Source organism: Oreochromis niloticus, linkage group LG3 (assembly GCF_001858045.2).
Source record: "Oreochromis niloticus isolate F11D_XX linkage group LG3, O_niloticus_UMD_NMBU, whole genome shotgun sequence".
Lineage (NCBI taxonomy): Eukaryota > Metazoa > Chordata > Actinopteri > Cichliformes > Cichlidae > Oreochromis > Oreochromis niloticus.
Genome location: NC_031967.2, coordinates 18,881,090 through 18,900,939, shown reverse-complemented (window position 1 = coordinate 18,900,939; position 19,850 = coordinate 18,881,090). Strand labels below are relative to the sequence as shown.

The 19,850-nt window shown below is 44.4% G+C and overlaps 1 protein-coding gene across 4 annotated transcripts in view; it reads left to right on the top strand.

Annotated features, from left to right (window-relative positions):
- The first annotated feature begins 320 nt into the window (after window positions 1–320).
- Window positions 321–19,850, top strand: part of pcdh7b (protocadherin 7b) — a 118,379-nt gene continuing 98,849 nt past the window's right edge. For 3 of the 4 annotated variants that reach the window (XM_005454404.4, XM_005454405.4, XM_005454406.4), the window contains exon 1: window positions 321–4,385. In XM_005454404.4, the coding sequence (XP_005454461.1) occupies window positions 1,311–4,385 (3,075 nt within the window). In that variant the 5' untranslated portion in view covers window positions 321–1,310. The remainder of the gene's footprint in view (window positions 4,386–19,850) is intronic. The other variant, XM_019354329.2, reaches the window with a different exon arrangement.

Here is a 19,850-nt window from a genome sequence, read left to right as displayed (position 1 = left end):
AACATAGGATGTTAATGGATTAATACGAAGCATCCGAGAGATCCTCGCAAAGTGCCGAGCCACGTCTCGAGAAAACACCGATGAAAACGAACGTCTGAGTGCATGTTCCTCATATGTCTCCCCCTTTATTATTATTATTTTTTCTAATATTGCCTGCTGGCCTCTAGACCTGGCGATCGAGACTTAAAGTCCGACCCTGTTTACGTGCGCTGCTGGAGTAGAGGGGGGGGAGAAGAAGAAGAGAACGGAGGAGGGGGTGGAGAGAGGGAGAGAGAGAGGGGAAAGAGAGAGACTGCAATATCATTTGTGAATCCCTCTCACAGTGCTGCAGATAGGGGCTGCCAACACACGCGGCGCGTCTGCAGGTGTGGGAACAGGAGGGATATGTTGGACAAAGTGAGAAATTCAACCAACCGCTTCCCAACAACTGCTTCGGATGTACATTCCATCTTTGTTTTGTTTTATTTTGTGTATGTATTTTTCCTTTTTTTAAGAGTACCTTGATTTTTTTTTCCAGTAGGTTGCACATTCGTGCAGCAAGCTCGTAAAAAAAGAAGCAAAAGAGATAGAGCGAGAGTACTATTCTGCTAGTTGCAAGTGACTTGGAGGAAGACAGCCGGACAGGTAATTTCTGCCTTACGTTCGTATCGCCGAGATCAAGACAGTTAACGAGCTGTTAACACAGTCGGCCGGGTGATGACTTGTCTGAACTGAGCGGGCATTTAAATGATCCTCTGACATATATGGACATATCACCGGACAGAGGAATACAGAGGAATACTGGAGCCTCACCCAAAAATTAGAAGAGCGGGAGAAAGAGAGGAGCGTCTACAAACTGTGAGTAAAACGGAGCGGCTTGGACTGAATCTACTTTCTGGTTATTTGATGCTCGGACTATAACGTTTTGGCTTTTTTTTTTTTTACGCGCATGACATTCAGATATTTTGGGAGGAGGGGGCCACTGTCCGGAGCGCACGGAGAATCCGGCTTGTTCTCTACATCACTTTAAAACAAACAAACAGAAAATACTAAAAGAAAGGAAGGAGAGACATTCGAAGGAGGGAAAGCAGAGGAGAGCTGGGTAAGCCCGTGCATTTGCTGATTTTTTTTTCCACTGCAGCAGGAGCGGCGGAAAAGTCGTCCGGGAGGATGAAGTCTCACGCATCCCAGACCAGAGGGCTTCGCTCTGAATGAAAGCGATATTTCCTTCCCATATTCGGACTTTCTATTAGTGATTTTTTTTTTTTCACTTACTATTAAAGTGGACATTTTTTTCCTCTCCATCCCCCCTTCCTCCTCTGGGCTGAACAATGAGGACTACTGGTGCAGTGGACTATTTGTACTATTGCATGCTCATCTTGCAGCTTGTGCATCAGCCCGCTGCCAAGCAAGTGCTCCGGTACCGTTTAGCTGAGGAGGGACCAGCAGATGTCAGAGTAGGGAACGTAGCCACCGACCTGGGCATTGTCGCCGGGTCCGGTGAGGTGACGTTCACCCTCGAATCCGGGTCCGATTTTTTCAAGATAGACAACATTACAGGTGAGCTCTCCACCAACGAGAGGCGGATAGACCGTGAAAAACTGCAGCAGTGCCAAATGATATTTGATGAAAACGAATGTTTTATTGATTTTGAGGTGTCGGTGATAGGACCAGCGCAGAGCTGGGTCGACCTCTTTGAGGGAAAAGTCATCATATTAGATATAAACGATAACACCCCGTCTTTCCCTTCCCCTGTCCTGACACTGTCTGTGGAGGAAAACAGACCCATTGGAACCCTTTATCTGCTGCCCACAGCCACAGACAGAGATTTTGGCAGAAATGGAATAGAGAGATATGAGCTCATTCAGGACAATGGGGAGAATTCAAGGCGATTGGGGTCTTCTGGGGATTCGTTTTCAGGGAAGAGGAGATTTGAGGAGGGAGCGAGCAGGAGCAGTGTCTTTGAATTGCAAGTTGCTGACACTACTGATGGAGAGAAGCAGCCTCAACTCATCATTAAGGGGGCCCTTGATAGGGAACAGAGAGACTCCTATGAGCTTACACTGCGCGTTAGGGATGGAGGAGATCCCCCTCGCTCCTCTCAGGCCATTCTTAGAGTAATGATAACTGATGTGAATGACAACAGCCCTCGGTTTGAGAAAAGTGTGTATGAGGCTGACCTGCCTGAAAACAGCTCCCCTGGCGCCCCCATACTCCAGCTCAAAGCGGCTGACGCAGATGTGGGGGTTAATGGTCAAATAGAATATGTGTTTGGGGCAGCCACAGAGTCAGTAAGGAGACTGCTGAGGTTGGATGAGAGCACGGGGTGGCTGAGTGTGTTGCACCGCATTGACCGTGAAGAAGTGAGCCAACTGAGGTTTACAGTAATGGCCCGTGACCGAGGCCAGCCACCCAAGATGGACAAGGCCACAGTGGTGCTGAACATCAAGGATGAGAACGACAACGTGCCTGCTATAGAAATTCGGAAAATTGGACGCATTTTCTTAAAAGACGGGATAGCCAATGTGGCTGAGGATGTGGTGGTGGACACACCCATTGCTTTAGTTCAGGTGTCAGATCGTGACCAGGGGGAAAATGGCATAGTGACTTGCACAGTGGTAGGAGATGTGCCCTTTCAGCTCAAACCGGCCAGCGAGATGGAGGGCGAGCAGAATAAAAAGAAATATTTTCTCCACACGTCTGCACAATTGGACTTTGAGACAACACAGGAATACAATGTGGTCATAGTGGCCGTGGACTCTGGGAGCCCCAGTCTGGCGAGTAATAACTCTCTTCTCGTCAAAGTGGGCGACACTAATGACAACCCTCCTATCTTCAGCCAGAATGTAGTAGAGGTTTCGTTTCCTGAAAACAATGCACCTGGTGAGAGGGTGACAACAGTGAAAGCCATAGATGCAGATAGTGGGAGGAATGCTGAAATAGCCTATTCCCTAGACTCATCAGTAAATGGGATTTTCTCTATTGATGCAGACAGTGGAGACATCCGAGTAAACACCATTCTGGATAGAGAGCTAACAGAGCGCTACGAATTCAAAGTGATAGCCAAAGATAAGGGCATAAACACCCTTCAGGGTTCTGCAACAGTGGTTGTCCTTGTGGCCGACAAGAATGACAATGAGCCAAAGTTCATGCAGGATGTTTTCACCTTTTATGTCAAAGAGAACCTTGATCCTAACAGCCCAGTTGGCATGGTTACAGTAATTGATGCAGATAAAGACCAAAATGCAGAAATGGGCCTCTTTATTGAGGAAGAGGAGGACATTTTCTCTATTGAGAATGAAACCGGGACTATTTTTTCCACCCTGTCCTTTGACCGAGAACAGAAAGGTACCTACACATTCCGCGTCAAGGCCGTGGATGGAGGTGACCCTCCCAAATCTGCCACCGCCACGGTTTCACTCTTTGTCATGGATGAAAATGACAATGCTCCAACAGTCACTTTCCCAATAAACAGCTCCTACACCCTTCTTCCTCCCTCCACTAACATCAGAACTGTGGTCAGAACCGTCACAGCTAGTGATGCAGATACTGGCATCAATGCGGTCCTGAACTTCAGCATCATTGGGGGTAACCCCTTCAGACTTTTTGAGATTGATGCAGAGAGAGGGGTGATTTCGCTAATGGCAAAGCTGGAGCAGAAGCATCATGGCCTCCACAGACTGGTGGTTCAGGTGAATGACAAGGGGCAGCCTTCGCAGAGCACCACCACACTAGTTCATGTGTATGTTAACGAGACACTTTCCAACTCCTCAGCTGTGGAGGCCCAGGTGGCTAAGAGCCTGAGCACATCTCTGAACACCAACATCGCCGGCGACCCCAACTATGACCTAAGCAAACAGCGGTTAAGCATTGTAATTGGAATAGTTTCAGGCATCATGACAGTCATCCTCATCATTCTTGTTGTTGTCATGGCCCGTTATTGCCGTCCAAAGAACAAGAACGGTTATGAGGCCGGCAAAAAAGACCATGAAGACTTCTTTACGCCACAGCAGCATGACAAATCCAAGAAACCCAAGAAAGATAAGAAGAAACAAAAGTCCAAACAGCCGCTCTACAGCAGCATTGTCACTGTAGAGGCCTCGAAACCCAACGGGCAGCGCTACGACGGCGTCAACGAGAAGCTGTCCGACAGCCCTGGCATGGGCCGCTACCGTTCAGTCAACGGAGGGCCGGGAAGCCCAGATCTGGCCCGGCACTACAAGTCCAGCTCGCCACTGCCCACAGTGCAGCTTCACCCGCAGTCACCGACAGCTGGAAAAAAGCACCAGGCAGTTCAGGACCTGCCCCCTGCCAATACCTTTGTTGGCACCGGAGATAACATTTCCCTTGGATCTGACCACTGCTCTGAATACAGCAGTCAAACTATCAACAAGTACAACAAACAGGTAAGAAGACACATTTCAGTGTTCTTTTGTCTCCCTCCACTACTCTTAAATGTCTTCTGCTTTTTCCTCTTAGTGTTCTCTCTCCCATAATGCTTTCTGACAGGGCTAGTCTCAGTAGTCTTGTTGCCTTTATGGTGCTAATGTGTGTCAAGTTAGCGGTATTGATCTGTTTTGGTTTGGAGTGCCATTCACATGTAATATTGAAAGGAAAGAGAAAGGGTTTAGATTAGCTCAGGAAAGGATACTGTTACAACTTAACCAAATGTCCGACTATTTTGGACTTTTATCTCAGCGCGTTAAGCTGCCTTTTCCGTCATGGGTGCCACAACTCCTAACCGTGGCAATATGTGTTAGAAAACTGTAGACAGCTCACATAAGGATTTGGTTTGCAGTTATTTTATCCCAGAGGGGAGCATGCATGGCAGGGGCTGGCTGCACTCCCCTCTGCCCTGCCCTCTGTCTGTGACAAGGCTACCTTTTCTTCTCATGCAAGGGAGGAAAAAAATGAACAAAGGCAAAAGAAAAAAGGAAAAGGTAGATGCAACACAAATGTGGCTTTGTAAGGGCTCTGAGTCACTTTGAGAGAATCTACTTGACTAAGAACATCCGGCTCCGAGTCACATTAACATCATGGTGTGCTTCAAGGTCTGCATCAATTCATTGACCTCGCAGTGAAAACTGACACTTTTATATCAACTGCCATGTTGTGCTTCAGCTTCACATACTCCGTCTTTTCTTTTCCTCCATGTTTATAAATGTATGCCGTCTTGTACCTGCTCCTCTTTCTCTTCCGCACGTATCCGCCCTCCACTCGTCTTTCCCCTTTCATGTTTCCTTTTTCTTTTGCCTTGCTTCCTCCCCCTCCCCCCCACCTTTAATTCTTTTCTTTCTTTCACAGCACAGACAGAACTTGTAGGTGACGCTATTAGATATTTAAAGTTGAGGAAGTGTGCGCTTTTATGGACTCGGTCATTATATTTCTCTGGCTGCTTTTGCACTGTTAGGTGAAGCAACAGCGAGGAATCAAAGATAATACTTAATGAAGCCAGCTTATTTGCGTTTTCGGGAAAAAGAACACCATTGTATTTTTCCTTTTTTTTTCCTATGGAAGTCTAATGAATTATTGATCTTTCTTTTACTTTGTGTCAGCACTACTCCTTTTGAAATCGGTAGTGTTGCTCGCTTGCTTGCACTTTTTTATTTCCTGGTTTCCCCCTTTTCCTTTAGATATCTTTGTTCTTGCTTATATTCTTCCCCTTCCCCTCAAACTCTTCCTTGGACCTTTGTAGAACTCCCTTGCATGTCTTGCATCCACCTGTGCCGCCTTTTTTCCCCTCTCTGTAGCTCTTCCTCTCACTCTATTTATTCCAGCCTCATCCACATCCTAGCCCGCACAGCCCAACTCCTTTTTTCCCCTACAGAGCTTTCCTTTTTTAATCTTTACTGTCATCTCTCTATGCCCTTCTCTCCTTCCCCTCTGTATTTCTCCCCTTCAAATCATTTCAGCCCTCTTTTAACTTCTCTTCCTTCTCTTTCCCTGCTCTGTCTCTAACAGCCTCTAATATAGTGCATTCACTGAGCTGCTTCCCAGAGTGTGAGGAGTGCTGTTGTTTTCGGATGTCTCCTGCATAATTAAAAGGGCACTCTATTTGCTGCTGCGGCAGCGGCATGTATTGTGTGTCACTATGCTCCACTTATATAATTATTTATTTACTCTCTACATTAATGCACCGCTAACTTTTATGGACTGTGCATTTCTTACCATTCAGTATCTTGGAGGAGGAAAAACAACAACAATCTGCAGCGCATTTTAAAAATGTATTTCTTTATTTTTTGATTCACAGGTGCTTAATTTTGGAACCCAAATGGCATTAAAATAGTACAGAATGTGCTTAGTGCTCTACTGGGCAATAACATCTAAGATCACTGTGTCGTGTAGCTGGTTTATCATTGAATATACAACTGATAGCATGTGTTCAAATATCCATTTATGTACTCTGGGCTCAGTAAATACTTACTGTTGATGCATTCAGTTTGGGTCATAAGGACATAATTAAATGGCTACACAAGAGAGCTAATTGAAGAGAAGGTGTGTGCTCATGTGCTCCAATTATGGCATTAAACAGCCACCTCTGTATGAGATTAAGTAGTGAAGCGGTCACGCTCTTGATTTTAAGATCACTGCATCTAAAAATATTCTGTTGTCTGGCGAGTGCTACTGAGGCTAAGGACATAATGAAACACTCTAGGAAACTCGTGTGCCTCGCTTATGGGAACAATTTGTGCACAAAAAAGGATAAGTGTTAGAAAATGATAACATCAAAGAATGCTGCCTTTTTATCATGTTTCATACATTTTTAGACCTAAACTCATGTTCCTCAGCTTATTTAAATGTCAGATTGACCCTTTTATCACATTTGGCCACAATTAGTTTCTTATAACTTGTGCTCTTTCGGAATATTTGTCACCGTGCACGTGTTTTGTTACGCACACACACACACACACACACAAAACCTTTCTTTCTCGCTTTTTTTATCCATCTGTGGGAAGGAATAGAGACGGGCGCAAGAATGACGGCCCTGTTAGCGGTATAGAGAATGGCCCCCACTGTTTCACAAGGGACTTGGGGTTGGGTGGAAAGACAGAGAGAAGGACAGCGAGAGAGGGAGAAAAGTGCTGACCACTGACTGTAATGTCGGAGGTATCGGGTTCCATCTTTCTCCCTTCTCGCTCTCCTAATCTTACAGTAACCGCACAGGCAACCTGCTCGGGCAGGTAACCAGGCAACTGAGGGAGTTTATCAGTGAGGCGAACCTTTCTTTTTAGCCCGACAGACATTTAAACAGTCATTAAGTTGAGCTAACTGTGAGGGAGAAGCCAGCGTGTCACCCAGCTGCTGCTGAGTTTGAACAGGAGCAGCAGCAGACCTGACATTTCGTCTCTTCCTGCCACTCCATTGATTGCAGCTTATGTAATTTGTAATTTTCTTTATTTTCTTCTTCTTCTTTTTTTTGCTATATGTGCACAACATTATGCGTTGGTCGAACTGCTCCTTATATACCCACGGCCAAGCCATTCCATCCAAAGGCTGATGAGAAGCGCATTCACTTAACAGAACACTTAACTTTATTACTTTTGGCAGTAGCTTCTGTTCTGCGCAGCGGCAAAAAAATAATGCCATCCAACCTTGTGAGGAATGAAATCACTTAGTCACTGAATTAGCACAAGCCATCAGCTTTTGTTTTATCATTACACTTCAAAGCGGCGCTCGTGCCCAGGTGGATCACTTTTAATCAGTAGTGAGCCACAGCAGCTTGTATTCTCTGCTCTTGCAGCGTAGCCCCTCAGGGCAGTCAAAGCCGCCGTCCAACCACTTACACCAGGTTATCTTGCCTCGGGGCTGATGCGGCAAGCATAACTGGACGCTGCCCTTAACCCGGATTCCCTAGTGCTCGTCTCCTGCACTCTGGCCAGCTGTTCCTCTTGCACCTCTCCTGCACGAGCTGAATATGGCGGCGAAGCATCTGATTTGCATAGGGCAAACCCTCGCCCCTCTGCACTTATATAGGACAAACAATATCGCCATGCAAATGGAGGTCACTTGGGTGGTGGTTGTAGCCAAAACATAGGATGCGATTGCCCTTCAGACTCTAAGACGATCAGGAAACCAATATGGAAATGTGGCTCTTTGCCTATGGCATCATTTGTTTTAACTTAGGAAATGTAGCTGCCTAAACACCTGTAAAAACCCACAAGTGCACCAATTTAAACTGACAAAGGATCAGTTAGCCTCTATATTAATGCTTGTATTTAGGATTATGTAATCATGTCTCTGATTTCAGCCCTTTGCATGTGTTTTTTTTTTATTCTAAATACACATACACAGGCATCAAACTCTAATAAGTGGGAGCTAGTGACTCATTCAGCTCAGTAAGACAATTACTTGCTAAAAGGTTCTGCTGAGTCTGTCAGAAGTTTAACAGGTTTAGTCATGCCCCAGTCTCCATCTAATTGTTGATTCAGGTCACTTATTTTGCTTTGTTATAATGTGAGCCAGACAGTTGCAAAATCAGGTAAGCAGATAGCTGGGCATGTGGCTGGTTGATATAATCAGATCAGATTTCGACTGAGCCAGATCATGAAAATTGATTGTTCAGATTCAACTGCGGGATATTAATATTTTAGAATTTGAGATACATTATGAAAACAACCCATAATGCATTTGGGGATTGTGTATTTTTGGTTCTGTCAGATGAGTTTTCTGCTTAATAAAAAAAAAAGGAACCTGAAGGATTAAATACATTGCTTTATTGCACAGCTCTACGTCCTTTCATTTAAAACCACTTAGAGTCGACCCTCACTGCTGGCTGTTCTACCTGCTGTTCTTTGCTCAGCTAGCATCCCACACTGTGATATGTAATTGCCTTTAGAGTGCTGCTATTCGAGATTTGGTAATCTTGCATCAGTGCACTTCGGTCTAATGCTGCTTTGAAAAACTGGCACAAAACTAAGTTGGATTTTCTGATCCCGGACATGGGATTTCCAAACGCACATCATTAGGACCCAGATTAAACATTTTTGGCCAACTGGCACCATTATCAAATTAGCAAAACTGATAATGAAAACATTTGAGCTTCACAGAAATTTCCAACAGAATGCCAAAAATGGGGGGAAAAAGAATAATCTTGAAATCTTGTCTTTAGTAAGAAATAAGATAATGTGCAATGAGCTGGTTTGTTTAATGCCTCATTATTATTATTAGTGCTCGTCCTTTGTACTGCTGACTGTGGCTAATTTGATCAAAATTGTTTTGGATCTATTACGGCTTAATTCAATCTACGGCTGCTCGGGCTTTTGTTGTTTATGTTCCTAAAGGAAAATGGAGGGAGTAAGAGAGCTCAGTAATACTCATGAAACTGCAGCGGGCAGCATTTTCTGGTATAATGTGGTTTGGTGATTTGAATGCACTCGCTCTAAGGCAATTACTAATCTAAGGATTAGACTTACCTGATATATGGGCAGAAAATGGTGGCGACTGAGAGAAAAAGGCAGGGAGAGATTGCAACGCCTGGTTGCTACAGTGTCTGCTATATTACTCTGCATAATATTTTAATACTGAGTGTGTTTTTTTCCTCCCCACACTTTCTTTACTTATAGCACGAAAGCATTTCTTCATTGCTTTCCCCCTTCTTCTTCACCTCCCTCCATTCTTTGCATATGGCAGCGAGCACATAAAAAAATCGCAGCGCTTGGGCAAAAAAGGTTCGACTCACCTGCAACGTTTGTCACGATAATACGCCGAAAGACAGAGGAAGAGAGGGGGAGTGAAGGGAGGCGAGGGAAAAAACAAAAAGACGAGAAATTTAAGCCGCGTGCCACCTTGATTGCTCTCCACGCTGCTGATTGTAAGTGGCAGTGTCGAGGATGCCACCTTCTCCTCGCCGCTTCTTTCAATTTGATGTCATCGAAAATGGAATTTCATTTCATACTCGGCAGCGATCACATTAGATAGGGCTTACCAGGATAAAGCCGATTCATATTTGCAGATTTGCTTTTCCTGTGGCACTATCAATCACCGCGCACTCGCCATATTGCACACTTGTTTTTCACGGCAATTGTTCTGAGGAGTTTGTACAGTAAATTGACTTTTACAAGGCTCCCAAGGTTTATGATATGCTATGCTAGCCTCGTTGCTTTCCCCGTTACCGTCCCCTCGTATCGACTCCACAGGCCGGAGCTCAGCTAAATGAGAATATCACTTAGCTCTACTGCTGTGCTGCTATGCCCCGCCCCCCCCCAGTAAGTTTCCTGTTGACAGGTTGGCTCACAACACAGATCAAAAAGTAAGAGGGGCTGTTTGTGAGACTAATAGGCAAAACAATAGCTTACTGTGACATTGTACCTCATCAAAATTGCAACAGCGTCTGGCAAAGTCAGGTACATAATAATGTGGGGGGAAAAAAAAAGGTCACAGGTCATTTGGTCTCTTGGTGTTGATTCAGTTCATTTTAATGTATGAACAGGTGCTTCCCTTTGCTCCCACAACCACCTGTCGGGGAGGGAGGGGTGGTGATTTAAAACCCCATCCAGCATCGGCCATGTTGTCACATGTGGCCTTCATGAAAATGAGAATAAGAGCCGTGAAAGCCAGACACGCCGATCCATAATTTACCCCTAAGTGCCACCCTTTGCCACCGGCAGGCAACTGTAAAGCTCCTCAGTGCAAAAGTGAACTTGTTTATTAAGCTGACAGGTGGAGAAAAAGAGGCTTTAACTGGCATGCGGTCTCCCAGCTGGGCAGAGGAAAGATGCTGGACTTAGTAAGACAATGTGTGTGCGTGGCTGTGTGTGTGTGTGCGCCATGGTGTCGACGGGGAAAGTTAACAAGTTCAAAGGTGTAATTGGAGCGTATTTAATAGGTACAGCGTTCATTCTGGATTCAGTTTTTGGTTTTTTTTGGTTTTTTGCACCTGTTCTATCTTTCTTCCCACATTTTTAAAAGTCCTTTTTTTGTATTGAAAATCTGTTGAAATATTAAGATGGACAGAGACCTCCTGACTGCATAAGACAAAGTAAGAATTGTCCGTGATAAATAATGCATCCAAAGGCTTTGTTGTTGTTTTTTTCCTTTTCTTTTCTTTCCAAAGGATTTGCCTTTTTATTAACAGGCTGCAGTCATGCATATTTACTAAGCAGCAGACTATAATGGATATGACTTGACTTGGGTAGGGGAGGAATAGGACAGCTTGACTGCTTCTATTAGCCCTGTTTTGGTGCGGCTCCCACCATGTGGCCCCCAAATGAGATTATATGTGTATGAAACAGGAGGCAGAGCACTCACCGACCATCCATCAAAGCCTGGGGGGACCTGTGTGAAAGTTTGTGCATGTGTACTCAGTGGGTTCGCTCACTGTGTTGATGCATGTGTGCATTTGTTAGGGTGTGATAAAGTGTGTGGGTGTACAGTATGCACGTGTGTGTGTGTGTGTTTGTGCATCCTGCGAGGACTGGAGAAGAGAGCAAACGGGGGCCTCCACAGTTCAGCCTCTCCATCATCCTGCACGCCAGGCACACGCGCAGCGACATGCCTGAGAGGGTTTCAATATCCTGTGTATGTGTGTTTGTGTGCCTGCGAAGCTGTGTTTACCCAAGGAATGCAGTTCATTATATTTGTATGTGTGTCTGGTTATTACATATACTCTCTACACACATGCGTAAAGAAGCAGATGGAGACTGAAGGCGGGGGCAATACTTTATCTACACCTTTTAAAAATCCACAACAAGCTCCAGCAGTCTGGGTGTTGATAGTGCGCCTTTTTTCGTGGCTCTCAGCAATCACAAGTGCAAGGGACTTGGAACTTCTTCGCCCCGGCTGAGCTAATTATTGCAACGCCAGCGCGTATATATTTACCCTTTTCAGCTTAAACGTTCGCAGTTCCACGTATATTAAGTCCTGCAGATATGCTTGGAGGAAAGAAAAAAAAAAAGCTGAAATATTCATTAGCAAAGTACTGGCAGGGGCAGCAGAAGCCCCTGTATCGATGGGGCCTTACCTGGCAGAGAGCAGGCTATTAGCCAGGCCCGATAAATCTTGTCAGAGGCTGGAAGAATCTGCCTGCCTGCTGAAGAATGAAGGTCACGGGGCAGCTGGAGTCACGACCGGCCTCGCGAGGTAGCTGCTACCAAATCAGCTGAAATATGAAGTACAGCTAGTCTTCTTTTTTTTGAAAAAGCAAATTTTTCAATTTGCCTCTTTCTTGGTGTATAGTTCCCTCTGATAGCTTCTTTCTCTGTGCTGCATAGAGCAATGTGAATAAGTGCTTCCTACGTGCATTTTAAAAAAAATCTGGTCTTTGTACTTGAAATAGAAGCATTGACAGCAATTTGAGACCCATCCAATTTTTGTTCTGTGGCATCAGTAGTGTATGATTTCAGAATTATTATTTATTCTTTTTAGAATTGAAGCAATTATTGAGCTGTTATGGACAGAAAATCAAGCATAACAGACAGTCACAGTTTCAGTCTCTTGGTAGCCTAGGGTGTCCAACTTACATTATAAAGCGCTTTGAGGGGACTGTGGTGGTTTGACGCTATATAAAGGAAACTGAATTGAATAGAATCTTACATGTTCCTGTTAAAAAGGGAGTTTTTCCTTCCCACTGTTGCCAAGTGCTTGCTCATAGGGGGTCATCTGATTGTTGGGGTTTTCTCTGTATTATTGTAGCGTCTTTACCTTACAATATAAAGTGTGTTGAGGAAAATGTTGACAAGATATGGTGTTACATAAATGAAAAAGGCTTGAATAGAATCCTACATGTTCCTGTTAAAAAGGAGTTTTTCTTCCGCACTGTTGCTAAGTGCTTGCTCATAGACGATTGTCTGATTGTTGGAATTTTCTCTGTATTTTTTAGGGTCTTTACCTTACAATATAAAGCACCTCATATCCCAACTTTTGTGATTTGGCGCATGTAAAAAAGATGAACTGAACCGAATCTTACGCGTGAACACTAAAAGTATTTTTCTAACAATTCGGATATCTTTTAGTTTTAGAACTTTGTTTGAGAAAAATGAGAAAAATCAGTCTGAAGAAGTTAATTTGGGCTTTTGGGAAATGACTAGGTTTCACTAGATCAATAATAATCAAAATACAATCTGTTGCGCCTTAGTTACCATTGGAGTAATGGGTCTGGAATTCAAATATGTGTTCATAACTTTCGGGATGATACAGCGCATCTGTGGTAGATTTTGCTGATTAAAAAGAAAAGAAAAAAAGATGTCTAGACTAAAAATGAGTTAAAGTTTTTGCACAAATCTGTATCATCCTTCAAGAATAAACGGCACTGTATATAGTCTGACACCAGCCCTTGTGCGTTGTGTGTATATACTTCCACGACCGGCGCTGTTGGAAACTGCAATATAAAGCAAAGATGACTGGCTTTAGTCAGACAAATTCTACTGTGGATTGAGGAGCTCCAGACATTTAATATGGTTTCATGTATTGATTTGCGGCACCTTGCCCTATAGCCTGTTTATTATCTAGCTTTGGTTTCACCTTTTACTATTTTTCTGACAGAATCTCAGGAGATTGAGTCCTCCCAGTTATTTCTCCTCCACTCTTACCGGCAACAAAGTTCTTGATAGCGACTACACATTAGTCTCTCTCTCAAACTTTGCACTGGGCAAACAACTGGCCTGCTGTTTAGGTTCGCCGATGAGTGGGCGACCCCAGGTGCTTGAATAATAAGAACGTGTTCTGAGCTGTGGCTTTTGCTCAGTTTTCTTCAATTATGGAGGCGAGACAAACGGGGGGTTGTAATCAAGACTGAAAGACTGGCCTTTGACAAGGTTCATTTACTCTTTGAGTTGCTCCAGTGCAACACTTGGGACGCAATAGCCAATTGTAAATTACAGAGTGGATTCAGTGGTGAGAAGTGCCTCGAGGGGGAGCCGGTCCACAGAGTCAGGGTGGGGGGAAATAGGGGAATGTTGTTACATTTGTTGCCATTCGGGTCGAGGTTGATGAGGTCTGGGATTGGGGAGAAAAGCAAGGAAATCAATCAAACTGACATGTCCGGGGCGGTGAGATTATTAGAATAATGGTAAACAAAGCAGCTTAAACATGACTGGGTTTTTCCTGTTTTTTGTTTTTTTTTCTTACCTCAACTTTATTCCTCACCCAGCATTTGCTTAATAAGCTTCACTTAACGTCAGATTCATCACTTTTAATCTGCCTGTAATGATATATTAATAACAGTCTTCAGTGGAAGGAGGCAAACTGCTGTGAGCGTAAGTGTATAAAGGAAGCCTATCACACAGTGAAGGGCTCTTATGAACTGGTGACGTGAGGGGAGCTCAAAGTGACATCGACAAGCGGCAAAGTGCCTACACGGGTGACATTTACAAGTGCGTCGCGGAGATCCCCAGCTGGACTTAGAGGGAAGATTGTTACTTTCTGTTTAATCACCATCAGAATTCTGCGGGTGCTGCATCAAATGTTTGAGTAGCGCAGATTACTCTCCCCCGTGAAGCCAATTGCGGGCAATCGTTTGATGTCTACGCAAATGTGCTTAACATGCATAACCGTTCCTGCCTCCCTTCCCTTCCTCTGCACATTTGAAAGATTTACGTCGGGGTGTGAGCATGTGTGTGTGCGTGTGCCTACACTTTAAAGTCTCTTTGAATAAGCTTTTCTTTGCAGAAGCAGCCTCTTCTTCTCTGTGAATTGGGGACATGACATGACAATTGGAGACCTTGTAATTTATGTTTAAAAATGCCAGCGTTATCCGTGCCAGCGTGATTTTGTTTGAACACGGAGGCACACTGGGTAGGGTCCTCAGTCGCTGTTTAAAACCTTATGCCTGTGTTTGCTCAGGAATCCTTGGTGGGCTATCCATTGTTACTATGGCAATATACCTCCGCCACACTCTTCCCCCACCCACCGCAACTTCTCCCGTGGCCATATGCCTGGAGTTTTTTAAAAGGTTTCCGCTGCTCTCTCATCTCGCTTGTACCCGGTAATTCAGACCCATCAGTGCCAAAAGCTGAGCTCAGGGGCAACGTCCTGCTTAAAAAAAAAAGTCACGGTATTTTAACAGCTTTGGCCCGAAGTTGGATGAGGCGTGGGAACGTCATGTTCCGCTAAACTGTTTTGATAAAGCCATCTGGGCAAGCGGGGAGCATTTCAAAGATGAAGGTCCCTGAACACTAAATTGGCAGCAGTTTGCTTTACTACAGTGGGCTCATCTCTTCTCTGTGTCACATCTCCTTAGGGAACCTTTGGGATTTACTGCCCTTCCCACTTTGAGTTCTTGATTCATGAGATCAAATTAGACAGTGAGAGAACATCAGTGGTTGCACAATGCTTTGCTCTTTAACTCAAGGCCAGTATTTTGGCAAAGCCTCAAATGCGCTCCACTTTGCTGGTTAACCATTTCCTACATCTATTTCTGCTCGAAATGTGTGAATCATAATATGAAACCGCTACAGAGAGATTTGAAATACTAGTCAGGACCACTATAGCCAAAAGACGATCGGGAATTCCATCTGCAGTAAATTATACTGGGTGGTATGGCTCTGTTCATGAACTCTGCACATGCAAACTTGCATACTTGGAAAGACCCATCTCACATTTCCATGAGCGTACGTGGAAAGTCAGAACCAGGTAGAGCAGCGGTGAAAACAGAGCAGGTATCAGTGACAACAGATGTGCCATTGATTCATTCAGACGCAGCATTAAGCCTAGATTACACTTATCCGCTAGGGTACGCTTTGGTCCCATTGATGTAAATTTCATCAGGGTCTGTGCGCACATCCTTATGCCTATCTGACTCGTCCATGGTTTCTTTACATTACACTGAACCGACTGCACATGCATCTCAGGCGAAGGACCTCAAGTGGACTTTGAAGACGTATAACAGGAATAACAGTCTCCAGAGTTTAATCAGGTCTTTAGAGAAAATGAGCAGGGTTGGAGGAGGGTTACAAAGCAGCTTGCAGTTGTGCAGCAATTGTGGGGAGGTTTAAACAACTTAAATAGTTTGCCTTATGTGAGATTGGATAATTTTATGTTTAGAAGGGTAATAGCTGAGGCACCAGCCGATGTGGACTGGCACTGGGATCAGCTGACCTACTGGGATTGCCTGAGCTTAATTTTGTGGCTCAGTTATAAGCGCTGTTACAAGCCCTTTTGAGCCAGAAGAGAGAAAAAAATATGCTTGATGTGGCTAAACTACAGCAGTTCCAGCCCTTCTGAGACAAGAAATGCTTTGCAAGGTCGAGCCTATTATTGATGGGACGTATTGAAATCTTGTGTTTTTTAAACATTCCACACAATCTCGTCATGAATCAAGAGATGAAACAAGTTGTCTGTATTTTATTCCATATCTGAGGAGAATGACGACTGAATAGCAATTAATCCAGTGAATGATGGCTGAATAGCAATGAATTCATTCAGGGAGATTAAAGGAACTGGTGTTAAGGATCAAAAAGAAGGAATGTTGAATGCATACAGTGAATGCCTAAGGACTAGAGCGAATGACTAAGTGTGTGTGTGTGTGTGTCCATGTGGTTGTGTTTGTGTACGTAGAGTGAAAGGCAGTAAATCACCCTATCATAACAAGAGGTACACAGGGAGCTCATCAGCCCACGGCTTAAAACCAGAAGCAAGAATAACAGGAGTGAACTCCAGAAGTTGTGTTTGTGTAACTGTGCGTGCATGTCTGTATGTGTGTGTGAGTGTGTGTAAATCTAGCTGGAGAGCATCTCTTCACCGTAATGACTCTCGGCAAGCATGCGGCCTAATGAAGTGGGACTGTGCCTGTGTGACGACATGAATGCGCCTGATTGGGAAGTTGCTGCGAAATTGCCCCCAAAGACTACCTGCAGTGTTTGAACACGTTTGCTCCGTGTGTTACGCTCGGTGACGATAAACACTCACCTTTGTTTTGTTAAATCTTGCAGTTCCACTACCATTTCAGCGTACGCACCTAATCCTGTAAGGAGGTGCTGTATTTGAGTTTCTCACTCACTCACTCAATGTTTAAAACAACAAAAAAGAGCAAATTTTAATGGAACATGAGATATTAACCTGGATTATACAGTCTCCATAAGACATTGCTAGACTGCAGTGGAACTTGAAGAATTCTCTTACAATAATAATATCCCTACTCCTCGTTCTAGAAAAGCTATAGCTGCCTTTAGGAACACACATTGGCTCCTGTATGATTACTGGCCTCTGCGCCTCTGCAGACTTTGTGTCAAAGCTCATAATGAGCGCTGTGGGCAGTGAGCGCCGGGTTCCTGGGTGCGTGATAAAACGAGGGGCAAAGAAGGTGTCTGTGCATGCTTCTCAGACGTGAGCAACACTAACACAAGCTACCGGCTGCATTTTACCTGTTCCACCTGCAGCAGCGGCCTGATCTGCTTTGCCTGCTTAGCATGTATCTCACTCCAGGCAAGGCTGTGTGAGAGGCTCAGCTGTTTTTATTAACATGCAGGAGGTATAAAAAGGTCGAAGGCAACCAGGTAAAAAAAAAAGAAACCAGCTCCACTTCATAAACTGCAGCTGATGGAACTGACTAGGCAATGTGTACAGTTTCTTATATATTGCCTCAGCCATCGTGGCTTATTTATACCGCTCATATTTTCAGGCGTTTGTGTGATTTTTCAGCTCTGACTCAAATACGCCGCACGGATATTGTGTGCTGTCAAAACGCAAATGGAATGGCGGCGAAAAACCCACCGCACCCCCCTGAAAAAAACACACGCACCCTGTGTCCCTCCCACAATAAGGTTTGTCACCTTACAGTGTGATCCGAGAGTGATGCATTGTGGGAGGAAATGGACGCCGCCGCTGCTGCCTCACGTGTTTGCCGTGCACAGGCACAATGACAACAACAGTTGCGACAGCACTAGGAGGAGGCCCCTTTTGTGCAGCGCGAGCTGATACACCGAAAGGGAGTGACAGGTTTGAAAAATTGGCAAACAGTGTTTGCTGGAAGGCTTCCTTGGGGCTTGGGTACCTTTTGAAATCATGTGCGAATGCAGAGGAGTGTGAATGAAAAATAGCTGTGTGATCCTGCCATGTTGCTTCTGTCAAGAATGCGTGATTTTCTATCTTTCTTTCCCTCTCTCGCTCCGTCTCCCTCCTTCCCTCCCACAGCTTGCTGTCATCCTCATCTGCCCCTCAAAGCTCACCTTTTTTTCTTCTTCTCCCTTTTCCCCTCTTGCTCTCCGTTTCTCATCGTCTCTGTTTTAACACTCCCATTCTCTTACCAACATGCCCTCCTCCGTCTCTCCTATGTGTTTTTGCTTTTCTCTCGTTCTCACCCCCCCATAAATCCCCCCACGCCCCTGCCCCCCTCCCTATGTTCTTCCAGCTTAGCGGACGTGGTTATTTAAGGCTTAGAATCCATAAAACCCGCCTTAGGTGTGTTTGCTTTTGTTACTTTCCCAAAATGGTGCAGTGACTGCCACATTGTTTGCTGTTGATCCTCATTCAGCCACTGCCTGTTAAGAGGAGAGCTTCATGTGGTTTAGCGGTGACTCGCGGCCTTGATGGGGCCCTCCTGTCAGTAGGTTTTAGGTAGCGTACATTCTACCTGCCCCTGACCCTTCTTTTCCTTGCAGCAGGGCTGTAAACGTAAGTTATGATTACTACCGGTGTGCAATGCTGCAAATTTCAGTATCAAGCCGATACCAAGTAAATACTGGGCTAATATTCCCGATATCGATAGCAATACTGATACTTTATAAAGGCAGGTTACGTAGAGGAGAGAAGTGTGTCATGATTCATCAAGTTAATCATCATCGATTTGCTAATTCTGAACACATTTTAATGATTATTTACACAATAATTACACATCTTCCAGATTTTTCAAGGCCTGTCTCTAAGGCCCATTGGGTCAATTTCTGTTTTTTAAATGTGTTATAGGCCATAATTAACACATTTAACAGTCAACACAATAAGGTTCACACATTTTTCGTAGTTCATCTTTGGGGTATATTTTTAAATTTCCAATTCAGTGGGATGAATATATATTAATTGTCTATCTGAATGTAGTCTACATGTACTCTGGGTTAATGTTAAAGTCTGACTGCATGAGAAGAGCGGTGTCTGCACAGACGTGCCTCCTTTCTTGATCAACGGGTTCAGTGTACTGAACTTAAAAGACAGAAACAAACAAAAGTATCCATCTCATCGCGCTTGTATCAATCCGATACCAATACCAGCATTTGTAGCGATACTAGCATGATTTGGATCGATCTACCCAACTTTCCTGAAAACCATAAATGCAACTCCCAGACTAGCAGAAGCCCAACCAGTACAGCGGTAGAGCATGCTCAGCTCCAGACCCATGTGTACGAAACAATTAGTTAATCTCCCCATCTGCAACAGCAAGATTTTTCTTCACCCCCTCCCCTTCGCTGCAACTCAGACCGAAAACAGTCACAGCGTGATTCTTCCTGCACAACATCTGTCCCAGATTGCTCTACCCTTCCTAATTAAACCCTGTTTACCTCAACAGTCTTAAAGCAGACTACTGACTAATTATTAGGCACAAGCTCCTCAAAGCCGTGTTTAAATTTCACAAGCTGATGAGGGTGCTGGTTGTTGGAGCTGGTGAGTGAGCATTAGAAAAAGAGAGAGAGACAGGAACCAGAGCCTTTCCCCGTGAGCGTCCCCCTCTTCGTGTCGTCGCCTGTCATTGCTCTTTCACACCAAAAAAAACTTTAATTAATGCTCTGAACAGTTGTTAAACATTGTTTTGGTATATTCAATGGACGAGACTATAAAAGAGTAGAGAAAAGGGGATATGGAACTTGCGGCAATTTCCAGTCATACATTTTTAATGTTTATTTCACGGTTTCTTAATTAAGTCCATGCATCAGAAAAGCCCTAGTATCAGAAGGGAGTTCAGGGGTTGGGTTAGCTGACAAATTTATAATGCGTTTATTTTCATGAGA